This window comes from Bacidia gigantensis, assembly GCF_019456465.1.
Source record: "Bacidia gigantensis strain McMullin 20006 chromosome Unknown contig_245, whole genome shotgun sequence".
Classification (NCBI taxonomy): Eukaryota; Fungi; Ascomycota; class Lecanoromycetes; order Lecanorales; family Ramalinaceae; genus Bacidia; species Bacidia gigantensis.
Genome location: NW_025408601.1, coordinates 456,685 through 469,775, shown reverse-complemented (window position 1 = coordinate 469,775; position 13,091 = coordinate 456,685). Strand labels below are relative to the sequence as shown.

The 13,091-nt window shown below is 50.1% G+C and overlaps 9 protein-coding genes across 9 annotated transcripts; 5 read left to right on the top strand and 4 right to left on the bottom strand.

The window, feature by feature from the left end:
• Positions 1 to 9: 9 nt before the first annotated feature.
• Positions 10 to 969, top strand: KY384_005248 (uncharacterized protein; the record flags this gene model as incomplete). Its single annotated transcript, XM_044813749.1, has 1 exon — positions 10 to 969. One exon carries the CDS (start codon positions 10 to 12, stop codon positions 967 to 969), a length of 960 nt encoding a protein of 319 aa, XP_044669050.1.
• A 668-nt stretch (positions 970 to 1,637) lies between these two features.
• KY384_005247 (uncharacterized protein) lies at positions 1,638 to 1,872 on the bottom strand (the record flags this gene model as incomplete). Its single annotated transcript, XM_044813748.1, has 2 exons — positions 1,638 to 1,777; positions 1,839 to 1,872. 2 exons carry the CDS (start codon positions 1,870 to 1,872, stop codon positions 1,638 to 1,640), a joined length of 174 nt encoding a protein of 57 aa, XP_044669049.1.
• Positions 1,873 to 2,092: 220 nt separating this feature from the next.
• KY384_005246 (uncharacterized protein) lies at positions 2,093 to 3,858 on the top strand (the record flags this gene model as incomplete). The annotated part of the gene is made up of 3 exons (XM_044813747.1): positions 2,093 to 2,310; positions 2,402 to 2,708; positions 2,761 to 3,858. 3 exons carry the CDS (start codon positions 2,093 to 2,095, stop codon positions 3,856 to 3,858), a joined length of 1,623 nt encoding a protein of 540 aa, XP_044669048.1.
• A 605-nt stretch (positions 3,859 to 4,463) lies between these two features.
• Positions 4,464 to 6,002, bottom strand: KY384_005245 (uncharacterized protein; the record flags this gene model as incomplete). Its single annotated transcript, XM_044813746.1, has 1 exon — positions 4,464 to 6,002. One exon carries the CDS (start codon positions 6,000 to 6,002, stop codon positions 4,464 to 4,466), a length of 1,539 nt encoding a protein of 512 aa, XP_044669047.1.
• A 451-nt stretch (positions 6,003 to 6,453) lies between these two features.
• Positions 6,454 to 7,320, top strand: KY384_005244 (uncharacterized protein; the record flags this gene model as incomplete). Its single annotated transcript, XM_044813745.1, has 1 exon — positions 6,454 to 7,320. One exon carries the CDS (start codon positions 6,454 to 6,456, stop codon positions 7,318 to 7,320), a length of 867 nt encoding a protein of 288 aa, XP_044669046.1.
• A 66-nt stretch (positions 7,321 to 7,386) lies between these two features.
• Positions 7,387 to 8,478, bottom strand: KY384_005243 (uncharacterized protein; the record flags this gene model as incomplete). The annotated part of the gene is made up of 2 exons (XM_044813744.1): positions 7,387 to 7,845; positions 7,900 to 8,478. The coding sequence occupies 2 exons, from the start codon at positions 8,476 to 8,478 to the stop codon at positions 7,387 to 7,389; spliced, it is 1,038 nt and encodes a 345-aa protein (XP_044669045.1).
• Positions 8,479 to 8,676: 198 nt separating this feature from the next.
• Positions 8,677 to 9,583, top strand: KY384_005242 (uncharacterized protein; the record flags this gene model as incomplete). The annotated part of the gene is made up of 2 exons (XM_044813743.1): positions 8,677 to 8,694; positions 8,759 to 9,583. The coding sequence occupies 2 exons, from the start codon at positions 8,677 to 8,679 to the stop codon at positions 9,581 to 9,583; spliced, it is 843 nt and encodes a 280-aa protein (XP_044669044.1).
• A 145-nt stretch (positions 9,584 to 9,728) lies between these two features.
• On the bottom strand, positions 9,729 to 10,436 carry KY384_005241 (uncharacterized protein; the record flags this gene model as incomplete). Its single annotated transcript, XM_044813742.1, has 2 exons — positions 9,729 to 10,353; positions 10,408 to 10,436. The coding sequence occupies 2 exons, from the start codon at positions 10,434 to 10,436 to the stop codon at positions 9,729 to 9,731; spliced, it is 654 nt and encodes a 217-aa protein (XP_044669043.1).
• Positions 10,437 to 10,763: 327 nt separating this feature from the next.
• Positions 10,764 to 13,087, top strand: KY384_005240 (uncharacterized protein; the record flags this gene model as incomplete). The annotated part of the gene is made up of 3 exons (XM_044813741.1): positions 10,764 to 11,021; positions 11,071 to 11,456; positions 11,506 to 13,087. 3 exons carry the CDS (start codon positions 10,764 to 10,766, stop codon positions 13,085 to 13,087), a joined length of 2,226 nt encoding a protein of 741 aa, XP_044669042.1.
• Between the last annotated feature and the right edge of the window lie 4 nt (positions 13,088 to 13,091).

Genomic DNA, 13,091 nt, shown 5'->3' with positions numbered 1-13,091 from the left:
CCACTCACCATGGCCCCAGAACCCCTCCGCATAGGCTACGTGCCTGAACACTTCTCTACTCCCCTCTACTTCGCCAAAACCAAGCATAACGCGCCATGGACACTCATTCCCTTCCCCTCGGGGACAGGCCACATGATCGAAGCCTTGAAATCGCAATCCATCGACATCGGCATCGGTCTCACTGAAGGTTGGATCGCGGGGCTCGCCCGTAACCCCACTCAACCCCCACCCTATGCCCTCGTGGGCACCTATGTCGAGAATCCCCTGCGCTGGGCGATCAGCACGGGTGGAAAACGTGAGGACTTCGCCACGCAGTCTGATCCGGGAGAATGGATGAAGGAGTTGAAGGGGAAGCGGATGGGGGTCAGTAGGGTAGGCAGTGGGAGTTACGTCATGGGGTTTGTGGTGGGGGATAAGATGGGCTGGTTGGAGGAAGGGGAGGAGCCATTTGAGGTTGTGGTATTGGAGACATTTGAGAAGTTGAGGGAGGGAGTGAGCGGCATGAGCGGTGCCAATGATAGTGGTGGTGGGGGAGCAAAGGCGGATTTCTTCATGTGGGAGCATTTCACGAGTAAACGGTATTTTGACTCGGGAGAGATCAGGAAGATTGGGGAGGTGGTGACGCCGTGGCCGAGCTGGCATGTTGTTGCTAGACCGGAGGTCGTTGACAAGGACGTGCTGGAGGAATTCTTCACGCTCTTGGATCAGGGGGTTAAGTTCTTTCAGAAGAATCATGGGGAAGCGGTGGAGTATATCTCTACCGAGTTAGATTACTCGAAGGAGGACGCAGAGGAGTGGTTGATGGGGGTGCAATTTGCGAAGGAGGTAAAGGGAGTCAGGCAGAGTGTGGTGAATCAAACAATTGAGGTGCTGAAAAAGGCAGGCGTTGTGGGAAAGGACGTCGACGGAGAAGGGATGATAAAGATCTCCCGACAGGAGCCAGGTTTGCTTTCTGCTCTAATCGGCTAATATCGTCTTCTTGGATTCCTGAGCAACCCACCATCAAGCCCGCCCTTGACCGGTCGTCCTTCCTCAATGGAGAGCACCTGGCGGCGCCTCCTCGTCCATTTTGAAGCGTCAGTGTGGGAATGCCGACCTAATGTGCACCAATGGCTTGAAGGGCAAGCGGCTCTTGGTTAGGTGTCGCCATCGCCTTCGTTACACGCTTGCTCGCCGCCATCAAGCTCCAAGGAGGGGCATCAGGTTGACCAATTGTCACGTAAGGTAGATATTACATTCGCGATACGGACCAAAGGTGTAGCGGCAGAGGAGCACTTCGGTGGCATATACTGGCGTCTTACGACGATCACCTCGCTCGCTTGTTTCGACTTCTCGTCTAGGATTGGCAATTGTGAAGCCCATGTCTAGGGTGCCCGCTTTCACTTTTTGCTCCGCTAAAGTCACTTGCTTGCAAATTTCTTGTCATGCTTGGTAGCTTGACTCGCAGACCATCTAAATCCCTCTTCATTTTGACTTGACAACCAAGTCTCGATGTCTCCGTCAATCCGAACGCAAGGTCGAGCATATCATTCTCGTCGTCGTCTGGTTCGGGAATTTTGTCGTACAACTCTTCATCTTCAACAATGACGTGACAGGTTGAGCATGCACAAGACCCCCCACAAGCACCTACTCAAGTATCAAATTATGCCCGTCTTGTAATTGGACGAAACGACGTTACCTTCCATCTCTAGATCATTTGCCTGTGCGATATCAAGCAGATTGTCTCCTTCTGAGACTTTGAATCGGTGTTCATCCCCATCTTTATCAACAAAGGTCACTGCAATCCTTAAGCACTCTTAGTAAAAGCGTCACAAGCATGCTGGAGCAAATGCTCTTACTCTTCGCCCGGTTTCGGAGGATCAATGTGGCCATGATAAAGAGTCGCAGTAGTACTAAGCTTCCGCCGACTTCTAGGAAATAGCCAGTGGTAGTCTGTAGTATTCTTCTTTATCCATAGCTCATTTGTTGGTCTCCGCGCCGGGCCAAGTGTATTGCTGAAAAGCCTCAACCGTAAGAAACTTCTACCAAGAGTCTGATGGGTTTGCGTTGAGGAATTCGCTCTCCGAAAGGATGATGAGCAACATGAGACTCTATGAGCTATACTCATGCTCGGCACAAAACCTTTCAAGTGAGAATCAAGTTCAAAACAGTCAAATTCGGCCATGACGAACTTTTCCACTCGGAGAGCGCTCGCCTAAAGTTGCCCTCCGCAAAGATCGACATCATGGCTATCGACAGTCAAGTAAACTCCATGATCCATTCTTCCCTCCACAGCGCCGCCATACCATCAGCCCCTCATGACAACAACCCGTGAACCCAACCCTCTAAGACCGTACTACAATGCTCCTCCGAGCCGCTATTCTACGTCCACCCAAGCCAATACTATTCCAACAACAACCAGTCATATCTCCAGGCATGTCTCGCCTCCAAGTAATAGCTTTGGATCCTCCGCACGCAATATTTTGGCGGATATGGATTATTCCGACTACGTTTCCGATCCCTCTCCGGCGGCTACAGATTTACTGAAGAGGCTGGTAGAGCAGGCAGTGTGGAAGTACGCCATTGTCTCTCTTGGCCAGCCTTTTGAGGTTGCGAAGACCGTCCTTCAGGTCTTTATTACATCTGGGAAGCAAAAGCGAATCGAAAATCTACCTTCCCTCAACGACTCAAAAAGAAGACCTGCAGGTCACCGGCACCTGCCGTCTGATGTATGTCTTGCCGTTTGCGATTTCCTGCCCGCAAGTGCTAATCCAACTGCAGGACGACTCAGAGGATTCGGCTTCATACTTCACCTCTTCAGCTCCCCTCCCCCATAGCTCCACACATCCGAGAGGTAGACGACGTCGTCTCTCATCTAGTCCAGACGGTATCCCTCGAGTTCATCAACCACAGTCACCGCCCAGAAATCCATTAGGTCCTCACATTTTGGATCTCAAATCCTCCTCGTCCGTCACAAGTGCGCTGTCCTCTTTATGGAATAGAGAAGGCGCTTGGGGTGTGTGGAAAGGCACTAACTGTACATTCGTATACTCAATTCTTCTTTCTACCGTCACAGCATTTGTACGATCATTTCTCTCCGCCCTCCTTGGGCTACAGGATCCAGGATTATCTGGATTCCTCACAGCCTCAGGACCATCTGCCTACGCGGGTGGACTGGATATCACTTCATCCTCATCGCCACTATCTTCGTTGGCTGTAGCCGTCTCAGCCGCCGGCGTGGCCGGAATATTCCTGGCGCCCCTAGACATTGCGCGAACAAAGCTCATTCTAACCCCTTCTACTCATCCACCAAGATCTATACTGACAACTTTAAAGACGCTACCCAGCTGGCTCTTACCTTTCTCCATCGCACCTACAGCTATTCTTCACGCTGCGCTTCCGACTTTGATCTCGGCATCTACTCCACTCTTTCTGAGAACGAAGCTAGGTATCGATCCGGTATTGACCCCTAATCTCTATTCGGTCTCGACTTTCTGCAGTCAAATGATCGAATTGGGTGTCAAGCTACCTCTCGAGACCGTGCTCAGGAGAGGCCAAATGGCAGTAGCACGTTCAACGCCACAGATTAAATCCATGGCAACAATCGTTGAAGTGGGACCTTATAATGGTCTGTTTGGCACCATGAGCTCTATCCTGTACGAAGAGGGTGACAGTAGAGCCCCTTCATCAGCAAGCGAGTTATCCAAAGGAGGTAAAGGCGCGCCCGGCATGAAAGTCAACAAGATTGGACAATCGCAGCGGAAACAACAAGGAGTGGGAGGGCTCTATCGAGGATGGCGAGTAGGCATGTGGGGATTGGTAGGGGTATGGGGAGCCGCTACTATTGGGGGTGCCGGTGGAAAAGGGGGTGAATTTTGAGCAAGCGGGTTGGTTTTTGGAAACGTCGTTTTCTTGCATGGTGTCCGGCGTCGAAGAACGGCAGATACCACTCTATTCATCTGACGGGTTAATCAGAGTCTCAGCTCTTACATTTTTATGAAATAGTCGATTCCTTGTTGACGCTTGCTGCAATTGGCAATTCTACAACTCGCACATATTGAGAGCCGGCTGTATTTCATGACGAGCAGTTTTAATGCGGCATTCTGCGTCATTTACTAGATTGAATCTGACTTATTAGTGGCCCCGAAATCTTGACAGCTGACTGAAGAAAATGGTGGCTTAAGGACTAAAACAAGGTAGATGTTAACTATTTCTAAAGAGTCATATATTTCCTAAGCCTCCTTCTCTTAAAGGTTCTGACTTGCTAACCGCCATTGTTAATTGATATTATAGAGTATAAAAGCATTTTCAGATTCTCTCGCTTTACCTGTAGTCGCAATATATTTGATTGTAAGTCGAGCCAGGTATCCCTTCCTTTATGTAACTTTAGCAAAAGTGTTAGCAGACGGCTCATTCACCTCATCAGTCATTCTCATTAATAATAATACCTCTGTAGGTAGCTGACCGTTCGCCGGAACCAGTGACTACCTTCTCGCACCTCGCCCTCCGCCGCTACCGCCGGCGCCGGCAGCGCCGCCCATTCCCCCAAGCATGTTCATCATAGATGCCATATCAGGCATTCCTCCACCTGCCCCTCCGCCGCCGCCACCTCCACCCCCTATATTGCCCATCATCTTCATCATTGAAGCCATATCGGGCATCCCACCACCACCCATGTTAGGCATACCCGGCATCCCAGGCATTCCGCCCCCGCCTCCTCGGCCCATACTCTGCATTCTCTTCTGCATAGCAGCCATCTGCTGCTGCCGATTCCCACCTCCCATCATACCCTGTGCTTTCTGCATATTCTTATTCATACCTCCCATCTTCTTGGCCATCCCTGCCATGACCTTCTGTTGACTCAGCAGCTCCTCCACCTCCCTGACACTCGTCCCACTGCCTCTCGCGACCCTCGTCATCCGCTCTGGCTTCTCCACAAACAGCTTCCCATCACTATCCAGCTCCTTATCCGTCATGGAATCGCAGATATAGATCATGCGTTTCATCTTCATGCTCCCCTCTTCATCATCCATTCCACCCATCATATTACTCAACCCTGGTATCATCCCCGCCATTTTCGACAAAGGGCCCATTTTCATGATATTCTGCAGCTGATCCCGCAGATCTCTGACTGTGAAGACCCCTTCCAACACATGCTTCATCGTCTCCCCCTTATCTAGCTTCAGCGCTTGTACGTGCTCCACCAAGCCCTGCATATCCCCCATCCCCAGCAGTTTCGAAATGAACGGCTGCGGCGCAAACCGTTCTAAATCTAGTTGATGCTCGCCAGTTCCCAGAAATACAATCGGCGTGTGCGTCGCCGCGACAGCGGAGATGGCTCCTCCCCCAGACGCATGCCCATCTGTCTTCGTAATGATGATAGCACCGTAGTCTGCAGCGTCTTTGAACGCTTTACTCTGCGCCTCTGCCTGTTGACCTATCGTCGCATCGAGCACCATGATGGTCTGATCTGGCTTGATGGCCTGCTGGATCTGCACCATCTCATCGAAGAGATCTTTCTCCTGCCTGTGTCTCCCCGACGTATCCACTATTATAATCTCGAATCGCTCTTTCTTGAATTTCGCAACGCCTTCGCCTGCCACTTGTGCCGGGTCCGTGGACGTCAAGCTGCCGAAATACGGTATTCGCGCTTTCGTTGCGTTCTGCTTTAGTTGATCGAAAGCCCCGGCTCGAAAGGTGTCCGCGCAGACGAGTGAGGACTTGAAGCCGCGTGCCTGGTAATGTCGTGCTAGTTTCGTACATGTGGTGGTTTTGCCGGCGCCTTGTAGGCCGACGAACATTATGACGCTACTTTTGCCCTTCTTGGGCCGGAAGGGTTCGGCGTGTGGGTCGACGAGTTTGACGAGCTCATCGAAGACGGTCTTTTGGATTAAACGCTTTTTGTTGACGGCAGGGGAGAGGTCTTTGAAATTCACTGTCGACTTGATAGATTTGCGGAGTTGGCGTACTAGGTTGACGTTTACGTCGGCTTGAATAAGGGCGTTGGAGATTTCTTTGATCATGTTGTCAAGGGCCTAGGGTTGTGTTAGTGGGGTGAATAGGTGGCGTCGAGGGGAGACGTGCCTTCTCATCGAGGTTTGGAGACCGTGTGAGATCTGAGACAGCGGCATTGATACGCCGTCCTAGATCTTGGAGAACCATATTGAGGAATACTGTTGGGTTGATGGGAGGCGTCGAAAAGGAGAGAGGAATTGGAGGAAAGTATTGTAGAGGTGTCACCTTCTTTTAGTCATGGTAGAGTTCTTTAACCTTTACGTGAGTCCTGAAAAAGCATCCGACCAGCTCTAATGCGTTCAATATGTGTGTGGAAAAGATCGCTTCACCTGTTGGAGGCACGAAATGTACGGGCGGGGCGGGGATGAGCGGAGCTGAATTCCCCACAGAAAAAGGGTTTTGCGATCATCTTCAATTTTCTGCAGCAAAAATCATTTCCGCCAATTGGTCTAATCTGCGATGGCACCCTCAATTTTGAAGAAGCGTAAAAGGGACGATCAATCAGCTACGAAAGCCCCAAAGAAATTTCGCAAACAAAAGCATTATACAAGCTCTTCTTCCAGCTCTGCTTCAGAAAATGATGATCACAGCTTTCCCGCCGTTGACCTCGCCGATTCTGACGGAGCTGATGATCCTGAGACTGATGCCTCAGAACCATCTACTGCACAGGAAGTTTCCAAATTTACTGACTCGGCAGAGCAATTCTCAGACTCCAGTTACGCCTCCGATTTCTCTATCTCCAAGACCCCCTCAAATACCCACTCTTCATCCCTACCAAAGACAAAATCCAAGCGAAACGATCCGGCCGCTTTTGCGAATTCTATCTCCACAATTCTCTCCTCAAAGCTCACGACTCAAAAGCGTTCCGACCCTGTCCTCTCCCGCAGCGTGACCGCAAAAGAAGCCAGCAAATCTCTGAGTAATAGCAAGCTCGAGGAGAAAGCAAAGCGAAAGCTCAAAGAAGAGAAAAGGGAAGCGTTCGACAAGGGAAGGGTGAAAAATGTGCTGCTTGGCACAGGAGGAGGGGCTGGAGTTGTAATGGATGCTGACGGGAAGGGGGAAGGTGGAATGAGTATAGGAGAGCTACAGGAGCAGGAGAAACGGTTAAGGAAGACAGCGCAGAGGGGTGTGGTGAAGCTCTTTAATGCTGTCAGGGCAGCGCAGGTGAAGGCAGAGGAAGCGAGAGCCCAAGGTGGTTTGAGAAATCGGACGGAGGAGCGTGTAGGTGAGATGAGCAGAAAGGGCTTTCTGAACATGGTTGCTGCGGGTGGTGCAGGGAGTAGCGGAGGTAAGAAAATGGAGGGTAAAGAGATCGAGGAAGCGTGAGTTAATAGGGTTGAACGCAGCCACCGAGAGCTCTTCTCAATCGACGGAAGCCTTGAATGGAGTATATCATCTGAAGAGTCTCCTACCCTGCAGCCGCGCGGAGCCTGTCCCTGATACACCAAGACCGACACTGAACCCAGTCAAACCAGTGCTATTTGCCTCGCCGTCTCGCCGGTACCGTCTCAGAGCTTCTCGCAGATGATCAGGAAGAAGAGGACCAAGATCTTCGTGTGGTTTGTGCTCTTCTGCGTTTACATCCTCTCCGAACAACAGCTCAGGATCAATCGATCCGCTACTTGCTCTTCGAATGGCACTATTGTTCTTTGGTTTCTCCACACCGAGATCGGGAGGATCGGGAGGAATCTGCGTCGCTCCTGGGGTTGCTGGTGGTGTCTCGATAACAGCCCACTGCTGCTGCACTTCTCTTGCCCTTTCAATCAGGGTACCTACGAAGGTCTTGGTATAACCGTTGATCGTCGTGATTACAGCTGGTGGGACAGATTGCGCAAGCGTAAAGTTTGCAATCTGATTCCTCTTATCAGTCATCGCCCCTTAATGATTGAGAATTAGGGTACATACCTTCCTCACCGTCTCTTTCTTCAATTTGACTCTCCGAAACATCTCGTACCGCTCCGCCTGTTCTGGACTGAATGCATCCACAAGCACGCTCAAATTCTTCTTTTCCGCCGCTTTGTCCATTTCTCCCCCATCGTCCATCAAGCCTTCTCCTCCATCCTCATCTTCGTCTTCCTCATCCGCAATGTCCCCTGTAGCACTTCGCTCACTTTGAGCGCCCCTGCCTTTGACGCTCGCACTGACTTCCCTTTTGCCTTTCTTCCCCCGCTTCCTCCCTCCCTTAGCGCTCGTTGCTGTGTTGGCGTTACGAACGCCATCGCCTGTGAAGCCTGTGATATCGCTCTCAACACTAGGGCTAAGGAGTGCTGATTCAACTGCGATCTCGTTGGGGGGGAAGGATGTTTGACGGAGTGGGTGTGCGGAAGAGGCGCCTGAGGCTATAGAGGCTTGCTTTCTGCGCTTCTGAGGGCCATGACTTTGTTGCAGATGTAGAGATGGTCGTTTGCGTGGATTGTTAGGTAAGGGCACTTGGGATGGGTAGGTTGGTGAGGTCCCGCCCCCAGAGCGGGGTGGTGAGGACATCGCGTCACGCAAGTAGGGACGAAGAAATATGAAGAGGTGATCAAAACCGCGACAGAGTCTCCATGGAACTACGTTCTGATGCTCTAAGGGAAGCGGGAAGGATGGGGTGAAAAGTGAAGTTGCGGAGCAAAGTCCGCAAAAGGGTACCTAGAAATTTAAATTGGGTTTCACTTGTACGAGTGGAAGCTCCGCACAGCAATGTCACGCAGATTCTACGTAAGTCTACAACAATACTCGGCAGCTGAATCTTCCAAGGAACAGCTAACATGATATACTTCAGTTCGACGACGATGACTCTTCCACCTCCTCCAATGACCTCTCCTCACTTCCCTATCCGAAGCCGCTCACACGTGCCGCCTTCCTCGCTCCGGACTTCGACCCCACATCCTTTCTCTCCTCTCTTCAGAACAGACACCAGTCACTTGAAGATCTTCGCAGTGAGCTGCGTCAGCGATCACAAGACATAAGCAAGGAGCTACTCGACCTCGTCAATTCGAATTATGAAGATTTTCTTAGCTTAGGCAAGGACTTGAAAGGGGGAGATGAGAAAATCGAGGAGATTAGGGTGGGTCTTCTGGGCTTTAAACGGGAAGTTGAAGGCTTGAGGGACAAGGTCAAGGAGAGGAGGAAGGAGGTGGAGGTTTTGATAGAGGAGAGGAAGGTCATTAGGCGACGTACTATGCTAGGCAGAGGATTGTTAGAAGTCAATCGACGACTGGAAGATTTAGAACGTCGGTTGATGCTGACAAAGAACGGCGACAAGCGTCAAGAGCAAGAGGATGCTGCGAGCGAGGACGAAAGTGAAGAGGAGGCGGAGGCCGCTGCGGATATTGGGAGGTTGAAGAGACACGTTGAACAGTATGGTTATGTCACGAGGCTCGTAAACAGGCTTGGTTCAGAGCATCCGTTCTTATTGAGACAGGAAGACAGGATTTTGCGGTTGAAGCAGACTGTGTTACTGGATCTGGGCAGCGCACTCAAACAGGTCATGGCTGATCATGACAGGAAAGGAATGATTCCGGATATTCTTGAGCTGTACAAGATCATGGAAGCGCAGAGAGACGCTGTTGCTGTACTGCAGGAGACTCGATCTCTCAAACGGTGATGAAAAAGAAGCAAAATTACCGTTGAATGACATCGCTATGCATGAAATGAGGCTATATTACAGATAAACCTTTGGTCGAGGGACTCTCCGGACTCCTGAATTCTCCACTCAAGGTAAAGCCAGGGGAATTCGTTGAGCTCAATACCTAGAACATCGTAAGCCAAGATCTTGAGAGCAGTGGCCGGTGCTTCAATGAAATACTCACCACTTCGTGGACATCTTTGCTGATACGATCGCTCAACTGCGCAATATCTCTCTTGATTGCGCTCATGAACTCCCTGATATTGCTCTGCATCTCCTCTGGTGTAAATCCTAGCTGACCGACAGCACACCGTATCACCCCTAGTTTTTCTCTGTACTCGCTGCCTCCTATCATCGCCCCTACTGCTGCTTTGACATCCTTTGTCACGGTCCCTAGTTTTTCACTTGGCATGAGACCTCGAGGCCCCAACATTCGCGCGACGCCAGCCTGCTTCAACTTTCGTTCCGAGTCCACATGGCAGATACACTTATCGAAATCTATTCTCCCGGCTTTCACTGCGTCGAATACGGTCTCTTCCCCTACTAAGCTTGCGCCTGAGTCGACGGCTTGTTTTGCATGTTTTGAGTCTGGTGGGCAGATGACGCAGACTCGAGTTGAGGAATTGACCACGTGAGGGAGCTCGACACGATTGCGGACTGCAGGACCGTTCTTAGGTGTGCGTAGACGGATAGCAAGGTCGTATTTAGATGATGTAGGTGGCCGTCCGACTTCGTACGCTTTAATGTACCTAGAAAATCGTCATGAGTAAGTCAATCGATTTCAGAAAGTCTTTCCGTCTCACCGCATAGCATCGCATAATGAGAATTTCATGGCGTCCTTAAGACTGTGGTTTATGAATTCAGTGCGGGCTTTCTTCTTCTTCGTTGTTTTTGGTTTATTAGATACATAGCGATGGGAGGTAGAGGAGAAAAGCCTCAGGGCGAGCTGCGGTCTCAATGAACAGAAGGTAAGGGTCTGAGGTATCCTTAAACGGTTTTGTCTTATAGACATGTTGCATTGAGAACAAGAGCTCGAAATCTGCATGGAGCTGGGCAACTCGAGTGAAGCTTCTTAAATCCGCTCTAAATCCGATATAAACCGAAGTGATTCGCTCATTTCAACGACTTCACGAATACCGCGTTCCATTTCTCGCGAAGTATGGCCACGCTGAAGATTGCCGCCAAGGCGAGTCAATCCACGACTTTTCCCGCCTTGTTGGTGGCTCACTTCACCAAAATATTAGATGATAAGACCAGTATCGATTTTATCTTTGAGGATGTTGACATACTTGATCCTCTAAAGAAGTCCACTGTTGAATTGCTTACAGGGTCAGGTGACCCGCTGGTTGGCTCTCAACAGGTCCTGAACAGTCTGTTTGAGAGTAATCCACTTCTCAGAGGAAAGAATGATGAACTCGTATTTGCTGCCTTCCATTAGTCATGCTCATGGTTGACTTAATGAGAAGGTCAACGAGTGGTTTGATCGATCAACCAAGATTAGTGCTCCGGACGTCCGCGCAACAGAGGCCCATCTTTTAGAGCTTGACGCGCATCTAACACTCCGCTCGTACATTGTAGACTATAGCGTGACCGCTGCTGATATCGCAGTATGGGGTGTGATACGTGGCAGCAAGATCGGCTATTCATCGATGAAGAAGGGAGCAATGCTTAATGTCACTCGTTGGTATAAGTTCATTGAAGAAATCTGTCCTTGGATAGCAAACGCCATTCACTCGGCAAATGCCCAGGCACAAGCACGGACATCAGCTCAGAGCTCGAAAGGTGCAAGCTACGGGATCGGACTTCCTGATACTGACAAGGGGGTTGTAACGAGATTTCCTCCAGAGCCGTCGTAAATATGCTGCACTCTCGGTTGGTAGGTCTATGCTAACGAAAGTAAGGGGTTACTTGCATATTGGCCACGTCAAAGCTGCTTTGCTTAACGACTACTTTGCTCATGAGGAATATCGCGGAACACTCTTGTGCCGTTTTGATGATACCAATCCATCAAAAGAGAGAGAAGAGTTTCAGAACGCTATTGTCGCGGATCTCGCCCTGATGGGGGTACGACCGGACAGAACGACTTTCACTAGCGACTACTTTGACGAGTTATATGAGTACTGTATCAGGCTGATCAAAGACGGCAGAGCGTACGGTGATGACACCGAGAAAGAAAAGATGCAGCATGAGAGATGGCATGGCATCAAGAGCGAGCGGCGTGATGCTAGCGTAGATCAGAATCTTGCGCGTTTTGAGGAGATGAAAAAGGGGACAGACGAAGGCCTAAGGTGGTGTGTGAGAGCAAAGATGTCGATCGATGATCCAAACAAGGCTTTACGTGACCCCGTCATATACCGATGCAATCCGGAGAGGCACCACCGTACGAACGACAGATGGAAAATGTATCCCACTTACGACTTTGCTTGCCCCATTGTCGATTCAATTGAAGGCGTAACCCACGCTCTCAGAACTATCGAGTACCGGGATCGAAATCCTCAATACGAATGGATGCTAAATGCTCTTCAACTACGAAAAGTTCACATCTGGGACTTCGCTCGCATGAATTTTGTCCGCACCGTCTTGTCGAAACGCAAGCTTACAAAGCTCGTGGACAGAGGCGTTGTCTGGGGATGGGATGATCCTCGATTCCCCACTATCCGTGGCATTCGCCGCAGAGGCATGACGATACCCGCTCTTCGTGAGTTCATTCTCAAACAGGGGCCAAGTAAAAACATAGTGAATCTTGACTGGACCTTGTTCTGGGCGACAAACAAGAAATACATTGATCCTGTGGCACCTCGACACACTGCCATCACTAAGGAGCATGCCGTCAAAGCTACAGTAAAAGGTGCACGCTTAGCACCGTGGACAGAGGACAAGCCCAAGCATGGCAAGAATCCCGAGATTGGGACCAAAAAAGTGGCGTTTAGTGAGGAAATTTTGATTGAACAAGTTGACGCCCAAAACTTCGCGCAGGATGAAGAGATCACCTTGATGAATTGGGGCAACGCGATCGTCCGTAATATCAAGCACTCCTTCAATCCACTCCACCTCAAAGAGGTGACCGGCCTTGAACTTGAGCTGCACTTACAAGGTGACGTCAAAACTACTAAACAGAAAATTACTTGGTTATCCCAACAAGGACAGGAGCTGATCCCAATCGAGCTTGTGGATTTTGACTACCTCATCACCAAAGATGTCCTTGAAGAGGGTGATGAGCTCGATGATTTTCTCAATGAAAAAACGGAGTTCCGCTCTGAGGCCCTCGCGGACTGTAACGTTGCCGAACTGAAAGAGGATGATATCATACAATTTGAGCGGAAAGGATACTTCCGAGTTGATCGAGCATTTCAGCACGGTAAGCCTGCTGTGCTTTTCAACATACCAACTGGTAAGGGGGCAAGTAAGCAAGGACACCTGATGATACCGGCAAATGGCAATACTTCAAACAAGAGAAGAAATGACCAGAGTATCAACATCTAGGCAA